A 17,863-nucleotide genomic window follows, 5' to 3' on the forward strand; every position below is an offset into this window, starting at 1 on the left:
GTGATATACTTAGAGCAACAACAAATTTTGTTTACTTTTGTAGCTAAGTGTCATGGAAATCATCATTAACTTCTCAACATAAACGTCATCATCGTTTCCATCATCATCATTCGCATTCGTTTGTTCGTGGTCGCTAAACTCATCATCATCGTCGTCGTCGTCAATACTCTATCATAAGGGCATTGGTTGTTGTTGTTGTTGTGTGTTAGTTGTTCTGTGTTAGTGTAGTGTGTTAGTTGTGTTGTTGTTATTGGTATGCTTGTTGCTGTTGCTTTAATTAAAGCAACAGTGAGTAAGCCTTGCTCTTTCAAACAAAAACAACAACTACAACAGAGGCTATGCAAAAGGCTACCGAGTTCATACACTACGCATTATTTGAATACATTCGGCTAGGGTGTGGCAAAAGGTTAGAGGGGTCCAAAGGTTTATTGAAAGGAAATTTTGTATTTGTATTAAAACTTCAAAGAAAATGATTAACTTTTAACCCATTACCATAGAATTGGGGGGGGGCATTCTAATCCAATCATTCCGTTTGTAACACCTCGAAAAATTGATCTACGACTGATAAATTATAAATTGTTGTTCATCTTGACATTCCAAGTTCGTCCGTGGATATCACTATAGCGGTCTAACGAATAAAATAATCGCTGGAAATTTTGCAGAGATACTTCCTGGTTGTTGGGGATTATAAATAGGCTATGTCAATTTAGGTCTGTATAAAGCTCCCACATAAAATGGTTCTCCAACTGTGCTTTGCGAGCCCCTGAAAGCGCCAATTATTAGCCTATTTGTCTAAAATTTTACAAGTAGTGCATTTTTATGACTGTTAACCATGGTCGAAGAAGACATCAGATTAGGTTTGGACCCTACTAACCTGATCTGATGATAACCTGACCTCTCGATTAGTCTTCTTCGATTGGAACCGATTTGACCCATTTACAATCTCACTCGACCTTCGTCAATAAAAATTATTTGTTCAAAATATCAAATGGTTGGCTTTTCATATTTTTAATTAAATTTTCAACTGATCCAATTAAAAAATTAATTGGATATTCCGAAAATTAAAATCATTTTTTAAATTGGATCCAAAAAATTTCAATAATTTTTTTCTTGAAAATTTACAACATTTCAATCATTTTTAATTCGGATCAATTAAGAAATTAATCGAAATTTTCGGAAATTCCAATCATTTTTTTAATTGGTTCAATTAAAAAATTAAAAAAAATGTTAACCATTTTTATACCCTACACCACTACTGTGGTACGGGGTATTATCATTAAGTGAACTTGTTTGTAACACCCAAAAAGGAAGAGAGATAGACCCATTGATAAGTACACCGATCGACTCAGAATCACATTCTGAATCGATTTGGCTATGTCCGTCAGTCTGTCTGTCCATAAAAATTGTGTACAAAGTACAGGTCGCAGTTTTCATCCGATCGTTTTCAAATTTGGTATAGGCATGTTTTTCGGCCTAGAGTCGAAGCCTATTGAAATTGGAAAAAATCGGTTCAGATTTGGATATAGCTCCCATATATATGTTCGTCCGATATGCAGTAATAATGCAATAAAATGGTCATTTGCTAACCGATTTTCTCGAAATTTGGCAGGAAGGACTTTTTTATGATTTTCGACATTACTGGTGAATTTCATGGAAATCGGTCAAGATTTAGATATAGCTCTCATATATATATATCGCCCGATTTTCACTCCTGGAGCCACTGCAAACGCATTTATTGACCAATCTTCCCTAAACTTCGTACAACGATTTTCTCGACGACTTCCACAATGTTTGTCAAGTCTTTTCGAAATCGGTTCAGATTTAGATATAGCTCTCATATATATGTTTGTCCGATTTTCAGAAATAATGCAATAAAATGGTCATTTGTTAACCGATTTTCTCAAAATTTGACAGGACGGACTTTTTATGACTTTCGACATTACTGGTGAATTTCAAGAATATCGGTCAAAATTTAGATATAGCTCTCATATATATATATATCGACCGACTTTCACTCCCAGAGCCACTGCAAACGCATTTATTGACCAATATTCCCAAAACTTCGTACAACGATTTTCTCGACGACTTTCACAATGTCTGTAAAGTCTTTTCGAAATCGGTTCAGATTTAGCTATAACTCCCATATATATGGCCCGATTTTAGCTTCTGAAATCACAGCAAGCGCATTTATTGACCAATCTTCCCAAAACTACGTACAACGATTTTCTCGATGACTTCCACAAAGTCTGTAAAGTATTTTCGAAATCGGTTCAGATTTAGGTATAACTCCCATATATATGTTGGTCCGATTTTGAGAAATATTGCAAGAAGGTGCTCATTTTTTAACCGATTATCTTGAAATTTGGCAGGAAGGATTTTCTTATGATTCTCAACATTACTCGTGAATTTCATGGAAATCGGTTCAGATTTAGATATAGGTGTCATATGTGTATATCGCCAGATTTTCATCCCTAGAGCCACTGAATGTGCATTGTTTGAGCAATCTTGCCAACATTTTGCACAACGCTTTCCTCGACGATTACCACCTTTTTTTTGGAAGTTTGCTCGAAATCGGTTTAGAATTAGATATAGCTCCCATATATATGTTTGTCAGATTTTGGGTAATTTGCAATAATGTTGTCATTTGTCAACCGTAGTTAATACAGTTTGAACATATTTGTTCGCCGAGGTCCTTCAAAATTGGTTCAGAATTGGATATAGCTCCCACATTGTACTTATAGGGTAGGTGTAAAGTATTTCGCAGTCGGTACCGTCCCACTTTTTTCCTTCCTTACTGTTTTTTTTTTCTTAATGTTTGCTTCTTTTTTTCATGTTTAGTCCCTTTCGTTGTGCCGTACTTACTCTAATAAGCTACAGTGTATCCCCTACCCAATGGCGAGATATGTTTTGTTGGCAAAGTGAAGTTGTTTTTCGTGCTGTTTCGGAGTTTTCCGTTCTTTTTGTTTTATAATTTCATTATTTTTTTACTTGTTGATTTACTCCATCTATATGTGGCTTTTGTGGAGGTCCTGCACTAGGCTTACCTAGGTGTGACGGAGTGTATGTATGTATGTTTATATATCTACATGGAGTTGCTGTTTTCAGGATCATTAACATTTAATGACATGTCAAAAGTCACCACTACCGACCGCTTGGCTCGCTAGTTGTATATCCGAACGTCTATGACATCCCTAGTTAGTGTCAACGGAGTGAACTGCATGGAGCCATGCTCTGTGTGCTTGCGTGTGTATTGCAGTTGTGATGAGATGAGTTTTCAAATCCATAAACGTACACCAAAATATCGAACACGAAGAGAGAAAGAGAACCTTGACACCATGCAAATTTGTATTGAAATTTAATCAGTATGCAAGGGGGTATGGAATGAGAAGTGGTGAGGGGATAATTTATGGTGTCATTGGTAAAATTTGAATTGAAAATGTTTATATTGATCGCTGCAACATACATACTAAATGCATGTGAGTATGTTAATGAAATATTTATTGGTCAAAGGCCAAGCGGAAACTATGGAGTGGTTGGCATAGGGGACCTCGATGCGATTGAAAAGAAATTTTTTTGAATTATTTTTTGGGAAAAATTTTTTAATTTTAAATTTGTTTGAACGCTTTATCCATGAAAATCTATCAAGAAAGTACTGCATTTTTTATTTTCTCTATCATGACAAGAGATACTTCATCATATCACTGATTTGGTAAAAATTATAGAATTTTGTTATTTACAATTTTCATAAATTTTAAAATCCTTCGATTGTATTGTCCCTGGTTTTCAATGCTCCCCAACTCCCTTCATTTCCTTAGTCCTCTCCATACTTTGAAGTATTGCATTGCATTTCCAGGGGTCCTTGCAAACAAATGAACAAACAATTCGATTAAAATCCTTTATCCTTTGAGCCGCATTCAGCATAAAATACTCACAGTTCAATATGAGCCTTGTCTTTCAAAGGCATGGAGAGAGAGAGAGAGAGAGACAGAAAGAGTGAAAACTTTTCTTTGTTTCCTCAAGGCTGGAGTGGAAAGTAAGCAAATGCACGCACCGCTTTCAAATGATAATGGATCAATGCAAAGCACTGGGGTGCAAATATGTCCTTAATGCAAATGTCAAACAAAAGGCATCCCACTACAGGAAAAAAAAAACCCATAAACATACTCATATTAATGAGTCAACACAATGAACTCTAGAGAAGGTGGTGTACAAAGTGAAATGTGATAAAAGCTAAGAAAATGGGGTAATATATACAAATGGAGTCTGGGCTTTTGCAGAGACATATTTGAAAAAAAAATGAACAGAGAAAAATTTTCCCTTAATTTTAAGAAATATTTTTTGTAAAATTTACCTCTAAGCGGTGCAGGAAAATGTTCTGCAAGCAGTGGAAAGTAAGTCCAGTGGTCTACTGAGTGAATTTTCAGTCCTAATAAGACTGCGGGCCCACTTCCACAGAAGAGGTGCACCAAAGGACAGCGTATGTAAGGCATGTGGGAAAAATTGATAAGATGTTGCATCATTTCCAACTTCATCGCCTAGCATTGAATGATTCCGGCAATTAGGTATTTTGAGTTGGGTGTATGTCCAATGAACAGTGGGGCTTCTAACAACGCGTTTTGCAATGCCAACTGGGTTATGTTTAAATTATCTCCTTGATGTTGCATTGTAATCCTCCCAAGGACTATCTGTACTGTATTCAAATGAGTCTGATCTATTGGTTGCCCAAAAAGTAATTGCGGATTTTTTAAAAGAAAGTAAATGCATTTTTAATAAAATTTAGAATGAACTTTAATCAAATATACTTTTTTTACACTTTTTTCTAAATCAAGCTAAAAGTAACAGCTGATAACTGACAGAAGAAAGAATGCAATTACAGAGTCACAAGCTGTGAAAAAATTTGTTAACGCCGACTATATGAAAAATCCGCAATTACTTTTTGGGCAACCCAATTGTTTTGGAACAATTAAGTATCGCTGAGTTGAAGAGTGCGATAACAGTCGTTTCCATTGCCCTTTTTCATTTGGATCGGTGGATGGTATTGGCACCAGCAGATTTGCCTGTAGAATAGTCAATGCGGCCTATGCTCTCAACCATTAGTTTGTAGAGTTTCTCATCTTCTTTGCACATCCATTCACCTTTTACCTTGGTTATGTCAATCAAAATTCCTTTAATAAATCAAGGTTTTGTTTTTTTTTCTGCAGCGCTCATTGTCTTTCAGAAGTTTTGTTAGTTTTGCACAAATGGCTTGATCAGATATATGCGGGAAGTTAAATTTTTTGGCTCCATAGAGACTTAAGCTTTATTGCAATTAGATCGATCCTCACTCTCCTTTCTTTGATAGTTGGCTTAAGAAGTTTGAAGCGTCCAATGACGTGGTTTTTCAGCGGCATGCGTCTCCATTTACTTAATGGTCTATCAGCAATTGCCACGTTGCCGATAGTTAACATAGGTGTTCAATATTTTATTGGGTTGCCCAAAAAGTAATTGCGGATTTTTCATATAGTCGGCGTTGGAAAAATTTTTCACAGCTTGTGACTCTGTAATTGCGTTCTTTCTTCTGTCAGTTATCAGCTGTTACTTTTAGCTTGCTTTAGAAAAAAAGTGCAAAAAAAAGTATATTTGATTAAAGTTCATTCTAAGTTCTATTAAAAATGCATTTACTTTCTTTTAAAAAATCCGCAATTACTTTTTGGGCAACCCAATATTAACAGGTATTTATGAATGGGCGCATCTTTTTTTACAGTGGCTACATACCTGCTAGCACGTGTACGTTGCAAACTTTTCAAGGCATTCAAATAATTGATCTCTCACAAATGTGGTCTCTGTAACAAAATCATCCCCAACAGGTGGCCAACGGAAAAATACTCATTAATAAAAAAAAAACTAGTAAAAGCGTACTAAGTTCGGACGGGCCAAATCTTATATTACCTCCACCATAGATCGCATTTGTCGAGTTCTTCTCCCGATACCTCCTTTTAGGCAAACAAAGGATAAAAGAAAATAATTGATTTAATTTTGGAGCTATATCAAGTTATAGTCCGATTCGGACCATAGTTGAATTGAATGCTGCAGACCATAGTAGAAGTCATTGTGTAATGTTTCTGTCAATTCTAGTAAGAATTGCGCCCTTTAGTGGATCAGGAAGTAAAACAGAGAGATCGGTTTTTTGGGAGTTATATCAGGCTATAGACCGATTCGGACCATATTTGACAAGTATGTTGAAGGTCACGGGAGAAAATAATTACGCCTTCTGGAGGCTCAAGAAGTCAAGATCCCATATCGGTTTATATGGCAGCTATATTAGTTTATGGTCCGATTTAAAGCATACTTCGCGCAGTTGTTGGAAACCATATTGAAACACGTTGTGCAAAATTTCAGCCAAATCGGATAGGAATTGCGCCCTGTAGACGCTCAAGATGTCAAAACCCCAGATGGGTTTATATGGCAGCTGTATCAGGTTATAAACCATACTCAGCACAGTTGTTGAAAGTCATAATAAAACACCTCATGCAAAATTTCAGTCAAATCGGATAAGAATTGTGCCCTCTAGTGTCTCAAGAAGTCAAGACCCAAGATCGGTTTATATGGCAGGTATATTAGTGCCTAACTTTACTCCTTCAAAAGTTAGCGTGCTTAGCGTCTGTCGACGGACGTACGGACAGACGAACGGACGGACGCACAGACGGAAGAACAGTCCGTCCGTCCGGACATGGCTAGATCGACTATCTACAGACGGACGGACGGGCGGACGGGCAGACGGGCGGACGGGCAAACGGACGGACATGGCTAAATCGATCTTGTCTGGTATTGTGTCCCGACCTAGGTTAGGTTATGTTCGATTAACAAGAGGGTGCAGATATTAATCTTCCCCATGCCACTGTGGACATACACCTAAGCCAGCAAACGGCTTGTTGTGCGCTTTAAAAAATAAATTCGAAAAAGAAAATTTTAAGCAAAGAATTCCGTGCTACTTCCAAATGCAAAATGCAAATTTTGCCCATGAACATTCCACCAAGGAACAGGGGCAAACTTCTCACATGTCAATGAGTGCTGTCCGATTCAAGTTTAAGCTCAATGATAAGGGGCCTACTTTTTACAGCCGAGCCTGAACGGCGTGCCGCAGTGCGACACCTCTTTGGAGAGAAGTTTTACATGGCATATTACCTCACAAATGTTGTCTGAGATTGTGTCCCCACCTAAGTAACGGCATCTGTTAGCCGCGAAAGCCGGGCAATGACATAGGAAATGCTCCAGCGTCTTATTAACTTCCCCGCATGCCCTGCACATGCTATCACTTGCCGACGAACCGATTCTACATAAGTGAGCTAGTAGTCCTATGTGTCCCGCTATGATACCAGAAGCTATACTGACCTCCTCTTACTTCTTCTGTCAGTAACAGCCTCGTCTTCTCACGATCTGGAAATCCCCCCCCCCCCCCATAGAATTTTTGCCGTCCTACCGACCGTTTCGCTGTTCCACAATGTTGCTTGCTTATTCGTCGCCCACTCCCTTAACTCGGACTGCGTCGACCCGAAAGTCTTCGGGTTATCCAAGTTCATTGACGGCAGTTCTCTGGCCTTCCCCCAAATCATCTGCTTCCTCATTCCCAATTACTCCGCTTTGGCCTGGCACTCTCAGAGCCACCCTCAGAGAAGGCGTTAATCTCCTTCCTACAATCCAAGACTGTTCGTGATCTTACCGTCCTGGTTGTTATTATCCTTATTGCCTGTTAACTGTCCGTAAAGATATTCACACTCGCCTTAGCACCACACCACCTCAAGCATTCCGTGATCGCCCGGATCACGGCTTGCAGGACCCTATTTTGGTGAGGCAGTCGAAAACAGATCTCAGTCCCTGGGTACTCAATGTGGACTCCCAGGCCCATTCTGTACTCTAGCTTTGATGCATCCGTGTAACATGATCTTCCAGATGGCAATGCTAGGGTTCCTTCAATTCAAGACTGTGCCGATGGCAACAGTGCCTCGCACTCGACCTCAAATGCCGTCTCAGGTATCCGACAGGGTATCTATCGTCGCCTGTATTCTAGCTTTGATCCATCCGTGTAACATGATCTTCCAGATGGCAATGCCAGGGTTCCTTCAATCCAAGACTGTGCCACTGGCAACAGTGCCTCGCACTCGACCTCAAATGTCGTCTCAGGTATCCGACTGGGTATCTATCGTCGCCTGTATTCTAGCTTTGATGCATCTGCGCAACATGTTGTTCCAGATGGCAATACCAGGGTTCCTTCAATTCAAGACTGTGCCGATGGCAGCAGTGCCTCGCACTCGACCTCGACCCCCGATCGGAAACCTCTTCCATTCCTTCCAGGTTTCCTATAGTCGCCTCGTTTATACCGCTATGGTATGAGCTGCTCCCATCCTCAATCCATTCTTCCATCGCCTTAAGTCATAGCAGCAGTGGCTGTCCCACACGTAATTGTATGTCAATGTGTGGGTTATCTAGAATAGTCTCTATTGTCATAGTGTCAAATTTGCTTATGCAACATCTAAAAACTTTGGAAAATATTCTAACATCAGAGCGATCGGCAAAAATTGCTCACTGGGCCATGCGCTTGAAAATAATGTGCAAATGTGTTGGTGCACCCACCGCAGCACTATACCCCTCCTATGAACTTGTGGGTGAAAAGCCTGTTATCATCATCATATCAGCGTCTTAGAGCAGAGAGTTTTGCCTGAAAGGCCAATGGTCGGGTTAGTTTAATAATTTTTTCAACATTTGTACTTCTGTTGGGTTGCCCAAAAAGTAATTGCGGATTTTTTAAAAGAAAGTAAAAGCATTTTTATTAAAAAAGCTTAGAATGAACTTTAATCAAATATACTTTTTTTACACTTTTTTCTAAAGAATGCAATTACAGAGTCACAAGCTGTGAAAAAATTTGTCAACGCCGACTATATGAAAAATCCGCAATTACTTTTTGGGCAACCCAATATATAAAATTTTTTATTTATACTTTGGGCTTATTTACAAAAAACTAATTTTCTCTTCACTTCTGTTTCTTTACAGATTTTTTTTTTTTGGCTGTAATAGCCATCTTCCTTAATATGGGGTAAGTATTGAAGCATTTGGACTTTCTTTATAGATTTTTCAAAGGACTCCAAGTTCTTTCATGACCAGTTACGAGCATAATTAAAGAAACTGACGTAATTTTCTTGTTTATTGTTTAGTATTTTTTTTTGATAATGAAGCACTCTAAACTCCATATGGTTGGTTGCATAATGCCTCTGTGTTCGGATATTGAGCTATCTGCAAATGGGATGCTTGTTTGAATGGCTAGATTTGGAGGAAAATCAAGGAGAACACAAGACCTGTGTATGTCTGCTATTATGTTGAGATGTTTGTTGGTATTACACACCAACAATTCCTTTGCCATACACCAACATCGATAGAAGACTGACATCACAAACAAACAAAACACAACAACAACCACACTCATGCTCAACACACACACACACCACACAGCACAGACATGATGCAAAGAGCAAAATGAATAATGCAATTCAACAACTCTTAGAGCATCCCTTTCTGGTGTTGGACGCCGCAGGACCAAAGGATATCAAGATGTGCGAGATGTGAGGCTGGCAAGTAAAACCCAAACTCACATATTACTCGCATTGCTAGCCTGTAGGACAGGCCAAACGATGACTAACCATTCAAGCAACCAACCGAACGACCAACTGACTGTCAAGCAACAACCAAAATGGCAACGTATTTGTATGCAGAGTGATGGAGCGAGAAGAACAGGAGGAGAGCTCTTCAAAGAACTTGAGAGTGAATGAAAGCAGATCGGGGTACTTTTCACATGACTAAATGTGTTTTGTATTAACCAAACAGTGTGTCACTAGTGTCACCAGCATTCGCATACACACACACATATGGAGACTTGTATTTATATTCGTCGCCATGCTTGCATCCTTAGCTGGGACTTAGCTATAATGGTTGGTTGGTTGGTTCGTTCCGGAACTTTGTCTCTGCAAACATATGCATATATGTTATGAAAAATGCCACATATGTGGTAGGGGTTATTGTATTGCACACCCTACCATGGTATTTGAATACCTAAAGTTGGAATATGGGTTTGTTATGAGGACCAAATTTGGCAATAAGAATGAAAGCAAGCATGGTATAACTAAATAGTATAATTTTTATACCCTCCACTATAGGGTGAGGGGGGTGGGGCGGGGGTGGTATATAAATTTCGTCCCCCAAAACCAACCAAAATTTTCAGAAACGCCAGATCTCGGAGATGAGTGTGTGCTCTCTTATAGTAACCTACAAACAGAAATTTGATATCAAAATTTTGGAAAGGGTACCTAGAGGGGGGCGCCCTACCCCCAAAACCGACCATATATATATATACACCAATCACGACAATATGGGACTCAAATGAAAGGTATTTAAGACCAGAAAACGAATCTGATATACAATTGTCTGACCAAGTGTTTGGAGGACCACCCAAACCCTCAAATCACCTCAAAATCGGACATACCATGGCAATATGCTACCACCAACCATGGCAATATGTGACTCCAATGAAAGGTAATTGCGAGTTAAATACGAATCTGATATCCAAATGTGGAACCAAGTTTCTGGGGTCCCCCTTCCCCAAAACACCCCCAAAGGTATTAAAAATTAGAAAACGAATTTGACATCCAATTATCGGATCAAGTGTTTGGGGGACCATCCAAACCCCCAAAATACCCCAAAATCGGACAAATTTACGACAATAACAATATGGGGCTCAAATGAAAGCTCTTTGGAAATAATGAGCGATTCAGATGTCAATATTCGGGAAAAGTGTCTATGGGGTTACTCCACCCCCATTACACCACCCAAATAGGAAGTATTTGCTGACCATCGCCATATGAGGCTCAAATAAGAGGTTTTTTAGAATAGAACATGAAACTGATATATATTTTCAAAGCCAAGTCACTGAGAGGCCGCCACATAACCCAAAACCCCTCCGGTCGGGTAGAGCAAGAATTGATACTCACTTCCGGGACCAATTTTCTGCGGGTCCAACCCTTTCCCGAAATACCCCACAAACAGCAATTTTTTAGTGACAATATGGGTCTCAAATAAAGGTATTTGGGAGTAGAATACGAATTTGATATCCAAATGTAGGACCATGTATTTATGGGCATCACCCCTTTGGGGGGTGTTTCGGGGAACATATCTTGATACAGCCCCATATAGACCGATCGGCCGATTTAGGGTCTTAGACCCAGAGAAGCCACACTTATTATCCGATTTTGCTGAAATTTGAGATAATGAGTTGTGTTAAGCCCTTCGACATCCTTCAGTCCAGATTTGGATATAGCTGCCATATAGACCGATCCTCCGATTTAGGGTCTTAGGTCCATAAAAGTCACATTTATTTTCCAATGTCGCCGAAATTTGAGACAGTGAGTTGTGTTAGGCCCTTCGACATTCTTCTTCCATTTCGCCTAAATTGGTCCAGATTTGGATATAGCTGCCATATAGACCGATCTCCCGATTGCAGGTTTTGGACCCATGAAAAGCGCATTTATTTTCCGATTTTGCTGAAATTTGGGATAGTGAGTTGTGTTAAGCTTCTCGACATTCTTCTTCCATTTTGCCTAGATTGGTCCAGATTTGGATATAGCTGCCATATAGACCGATTTCTCGATTTAAGGTTTTGGGCCCATAAAAAGCGTATTTATTGTCCGATGTCTCCGATATTTGGGACAATGAGTTGTGTTAAGCCCTTCGACATCCATTTTTAATTTGGCCCTGATCGTTTCAGATTTGGATATAGCTGCCATATAGACCGATCTCTCGATTTAAGGTCTTAGGCCCATAAAAGCTGCATTTATTTATAGCTGTCATAAAGACCGATCCTCAACATCCTTCTTCCAGTTGACCCAGATCGGTCCAGATTTGAATATAGCTGCTGTATATATCGATCCACCGATTTAGGGTCATATGCCCATAAAAGCCACATTAATTATCCGATTTTGCTGAAATTTGGGACAATGAGTTGTGTTAGTCCCTTCAACATTCTTGTTCCATTTTGCCTAGATTGGTCCAGATTTGAATATAGCTGCCATATAGACCGATCTCTCGATTTTAGGTTTTGGGCCCATAAAAGCGCATTTATTGTCCGATGTCGCTGAAATTTGGGACAGCGAGTTGTGTTAAGCCCTTCAACATCCTTTTTTAATTTGGCTCTGATCGGATCAGATTTGGATATAGCTGCCATATAGATCGATCTCTCGATTTAAGGTCTTAGGCCCATAAAAGTCACATTTATTTTCCAATGTCGCCGAAATTTGGGACAATGAGTTGTGTTAGGCCCTTCGACATTCTTCTTCAGTTTGGCTTAAATCGGTCTAGATTTGGATATAGCTGTCATATACACCGATCTCTTGATTTAAGGTCTTTGGCCCATAAAAGCCACATTAATTATCCGATTTTGCTGAAATTTGGGACAGTGTGTTGTGTTAGGCTCTTCGACATCCTTCTTTAATTTGGCCCAGATCGGTCCAGATTTGGATATAGCTGCCACATAGACCGATATCTCGATTTAAAGTTTTGCGCCCATAAAAGGCGCATTTATTGTCCGATGTCTCCGATATTTTGGACAATGAGTTGTGTAAGGCCCTTCGACATCTTTTTTTAATTTGGTCCTGATCGTTTCAGATTTGGATATAGCTGTCATATAGACCGATCTCTCGATTTAAGGTCTTAGGCCCATAAAAGCCGCATTTATTTTGCTGAAATTTGGGACAGTGAGTTGTGTTAGGTCCTTCGATATCCTTCGGTAATTTGGCCATGATCGTTTCAGATTTAGATATAGCTGCCATATAGACCGATCCTCCGATTTAGGGTCTTAGGCCCAAAAAAGGCGCATTTATCGTCCGATTTTGCTGAAATTCGGGACGGTGAGTTGTGTTAGGTCCTTCTATATCCTTCGGTAATTTGGCCTAGATCGATCCAGATTTCGATATAGCTGTCATATAGACCGATCCGACGATTTAGGGTCTTAGGTCCATAAAAGTCACATTTATTGTCCGATGTCGCTGAAATTTGAGGCAGTGATTTGTGTTAGGCTCTTCGACATTTTTCTGCAACTTGGCCCAACTTAACGCCTCTTTACTTGTTTTGTTTGTTTCTCTTTCGAGACGAGCTCATTGATTGGAGATTTTTCTTTGCAAATGGAAAAGGAAAATCAGAGATCGAAACACAAAACAAGCACTGTGGGACGTGTTTCATAATTTGGTTCAGAATTACTCATTAGCCATATTAGGTGTGAAGGGCTTCAAAGGTCGTACGTTGGTATGTTGTACTTGTACCGAATTTATTGCAAAAACGCCTCTTTGATATAAATACCACATTAGCCACGCTCGACAAACCTGTCTTTGAGCTGTACTTTTCCCAATGCATGTTTTTTTGTGTAATGACAGATTTTCTGTCTGCACAATTTACAATACTCCCATGGTATACACATGATTCTGTGCATTTGTTGGAATTTGTGTTGATGGCTTGAAACACTAGACAACGGCAACGGCTATTGATCCGTGAGCCCAGGTTCGAATGCCAGCCGGGCTCCACCGATTTTCTTCATTTTCAAGTATTTTGCCTGTTAGGGCGAAGATCATAAAATGTTACCTATATGGATTTCTATTGGGTTGCCCAAAAAGTAATTGCGGATTTTTCATATAAACGGCGTTGACAATTTTTTTCCCAGCTTGTGCCTCTGTAACTGCATTCTTTCTTCCGTCAGTTATCAGCTGTAACTTTTAGTTTGCTTTAGAAAAAAAGTTTAAAAAAAGTATATTTGATTAAAGTTCATTCTAAGTTTTATTAAAAATGCATTTACTTTCTTTTAAAAAATCCGCAATTACTTTTTGGGCAACCAATATATCATGATCTCTCGTTTTTTGATCCATAAAAGTCATATTTATTACCCGATTTCTCTAAAATTGAAGGTCCTCCCACATTTTGTGCGGAAAATCGGGCAACATTTGCATGTAGTCCCCATATAAACCATTTTCCCGATTGAAAGTCTTTAACCCCATACATGGCCTGATTTTGAAGATATTTGGCACATTGAGTTGTATGAGAGTACTACACGTCCTATACGAATATGATGAAGATTAGAGCCTATTTTGATATATTTTCCATATAGACCGAGCTCTCGATTTACAATTGAACAGATTTTTCTAAAATTTTTTGAGAGATGGTGAAGAATGCACCCTTGGCAAAAAATGGGTACTTAATTTCTTCATAGCGGAAAGGGGGGCGAAAACTCACCTCTTACAGTTTGTTTCTCAGTCGTTTAGCACTGAATGTGAAGTAGTAGTCAGCCTGTATACCAACAACTCTGAATATCACACTATACAGACATCGCCTAACCCACAGTACTTAGGGTATCCGAGAGTCTGCTTAAAATTTATAATCATTCTTTAGCCTGAGTATATTTCAACTTCGTATGTCATTTCCATACCAAACACTAAAACAATTGAATTTTGTCATGATAAACCCCAAAAAAAATGGAAAAAAATAAAGACTTTTGTACAAAAAAATACAGAACAAAATTTTACCAAATGCAATGCATATGGCAATGGAATGCAATCACACTCACTCACCCCTTTTATCCTTTTACCCGCAGTGGTTTTGTGGATTATTACTTTTGATTTCATCACCCCTTAAGAGATGCCAGAAAAAAATTACTCACTTGAATCATTGAATGACTCGCTCCATATACCAAAAACAGCAGCAAGCTAAGTTTAATTTGCTCAAAGATTTATGGCTTTTTTGGGCAAAAACTTTCAATGTATACTCCATGTAATTTCATAGCCATGTGTCATAACCTTTTAAAGTTCGACTACAACAGCCAGGCAAGGATGTGGGATGGCAACGAAAACAGAGCAAAGGTTTTATTTCAATTGAATTTATTCTTGTTTTTATGAAATCCTTTTTAAAAGATTTGTATGAGCTGCCAGTCTTTCTCTCTCTCTCTCTCTCTCTTTCATGGTTCTTATCAAGGACCTTTGTTTCAAATGTGGAATATCCATTGTTGGCTAAAGACAATACCCATTGCCTTATATTCGTAGCTGTTTGGGAGCGAGGATTCTTTGTCGAGTGCGTTGAGTGTCCTGTGCATGTTCTCATCGGATTGTAATTTGTTATGTGGTTTGTAAAGGTTTGTCCGATTTGCCAGAAAGGGACAATGGGACAAGGTTTGGAATGTTAAATCAAATTTTAATGATATAAATAAATAATCAAAACATGTTGCCCAAAAATAGGACAACTGCATGACAATGAAGGGATATGGTGGAGGAATTTTTAATGTCATAGGAAAAATAAGAGCTTGCTAAGTTCGGCCGGGCCGAATCTTATATACCCTCCACCATGGATCGCATTTGTGGAGTTCTATGCATATATTGAATAATAACTGTCATGCTATTGGAGCTATATCAAGTTATAGTCCGATTCGGACACTAAATGAATGCAGAACGTTGTAGAATTCATTGTGTAATATTGCAGTTCATTTGGATAAGAATTGTGCCTTGTAGGGGCTCAAGAAGCAAAATCGGGAGATCGGTTTATATGGGAGCTGTATCAAGCTATTGATCGATTCAGACCATATTGGACACGTATGTTGAAAGTCATGAGAGAAGCCGTTGTATAAAATTTCTGCCAAATCGGATGAGAATAGCGCCCTCTAGAAGCTCAAGAAGTCAAAACCCAATATCGGTTTATATGGCAGCTATATCAGGTTATATACCGATTTGGGCCATACTAAGCACAGTTATTGGAGGTCATAACGAAACACCTCATGCAAAATTTCAGCCAAATCGGATGAGAATTGTGCCCTCTAGATGCTCAAGAAGTCAAAACCCAATATCGGTTTATATGGCAGCTATATCAGGTTATATACCGATTTGGGCCATACTAAGCACAGTTATTGGAGGTCATAACAAAACACCTCATGCAAAATTTCAGCCAAATCGGATGAGAATTGCGCCCTCTAGAGGCTCAAGAAGTCAAAACCCCAGATCGGTTTATATAGCAGCTATATTAGGTTATGTACCGATTTGCGCCATACTAAGCGCAGTTATTGGAAGTCATAACAAAACAACTCATGCAAAATTCCAGTCATATCGGATAAGAATTGCGCGCTCTAGAGGCTCAAGAAGTCAAGACCCCAGATCGGTTTATATGGCAGCTATATCAGGTTATATACCGATTTGCGCCATACTTTGCAAAGTTATTGAAAGTGATGCCGAAACACGATGTGCAAAATTTCCGTAAATCGGGTGAGAATTGCGCCCTCTAGAAGCTCAAGAAGTCAAGACCCAAGATCGGTTTATATGGCAGCTCTATCAGGTTATGGACCGATTTGAACCATACTTAGCACAGCTGTTGGAAGTCATACCGAAACACGTAATGCCAAATTTCAGCCAAATCGGATAAGAATTGCGCCCTCTAGAAGCTTAAGAAGTCAAGACCCAAGATCGGTTTATAGGGCAGCTATATCAAAACATGGACCGTTTTTAACCATACTAAGCGCAGTTGTTGGAAGTGATATGAAAACACCATGTGCAAAATTTCAGACAAATCGGATAAGAATTGCGCCCTCTAGAGGCTCAAGAAGTCAAGACCCAAGATCGGTTTATATAGCAGGTATATTAAAAAATGGACCGATTTGGCCCATTTACAATCCCAACCGACCTACACTTATAAAATGATTTTGTGCAAAATTTCAAGCGACTAGCTTTACTCCTTCGAAAGTTAGCGTGCTTTCGGCAGACATATGGACGGACGGACAGACATGACTAGATTGATTTGACGATCAAGCCATTGCTGAATAAGGTTTCAGCCTGGCTGAATAAGATTTTCCTATAGGAAATCTTTAATTCAGCCTGGCTGAATAAGGTTTTCCTATAGGAAAACTTTAATTCAGCCTGGCTGAATAAGGTTTTCCTATAGGAAAACTTTAATTCAGCCTGGCTGAATAAGGTTTTCCTATAGGAAAACTTTAATTCAGCCTGGCTGAATAAGGTTTTCCTATAGGAAAACTTTAATTCAGCCTGGCTGAATAAGGTTTTCCTATAGGAAATCTTTAATTCAGCCTGGCTGAATAAGGTTTTCCTATAGGAAAACTTTAATTCAGCCTGGCTGAATAAGGTTTTCCTATAGGAAAACTTTAATTCAGCCTGGCTGAATAAGGTTTTCCTATAGGAAAACTTTAATTCAGCCTGGCTGAATAAGGTTTTCTTATAGGAAAACTTTAATTCAGCCTGGCTGAATAAGGTTTTCCTATAGGAAAACTTTAATTCAGCCTGGCTGAATAAGATTTTCCTATAGGAAAACTTTAATTCAGCCTGGCTGAATAAGGTTTTCCTATAGGAAAACTTTTATTCGGCCTGGCTGAATAAGGTTTTCCTATACGAAAACTTTAATTCAGCCTGGCTGAATAAGGTTTTCCCATAGGAAAACTTTAATTCAGCCTGGCTGAATAAGGTTTTCCCATAGGAAAACTTTAATTCAGCCTGGCTGAATAAGGTTTTCCCATAGGAAAACTTTAATCGGATAAGAATTGCGCCCTCTAGAGGCTCAAGAAGTCAAGACCCAAGATCGGGTTATATAGCAGGTATATTAAAAAATGGACCGATTTGGCCCATTTACAATCCCAACCGACCTACACTTATAAAATGATTTTGTGCAAAATTTCAAGCGACTAGCTTTACTCCTTCGAAAGTTAGCGTGCTTTCGGCAGACAGATGGACGGACGGACAGACATGACTAGATTGATTTGACGATCAAGCCATTGCTGAATAAGGTTTCAGCCTGGCTGAATAAGATTTTCCTA

At 39.1% G+C, this 17,863-nt stretch overlaps 1 protein-coding gene across 1 annotated transcript in view; it reads left to right on the forward strand.

Annotated features, from left to right (window-relative positions):
* The window catches only part of LOC106090101 (uncharacterized), a 339,431-nt gene that overhangs the window by 256,903 nt on the left and 64,665 nt on the right, over positions 1-17,863 (forward strand). Inside the window, exon 6 of the mRNA XM_059369225.1 lies at positions 9,028-9,070. Within this exon, the coding sequence (XP_059225208.1) occupies positions 9,028-9,070 (43 nt within the window). The remainder of the gene's footprint in view (positions 1-9,027; positions 9,071-17,863) is intronic.

This window comes from Stomoxys calcitrans, chromosome 5, assembly GCF_963082655.1.
Source record: "Stomoxys calcitrans chromosome 5, idStoCalc2.1, whole genome shotgun sequence".
Lineage (NCBI taxonomy): Eukaryota > Metazoa > Arthropoda > Insecta > Diptera > Muscidae > Stomoxys > Stomoxys calcitrans.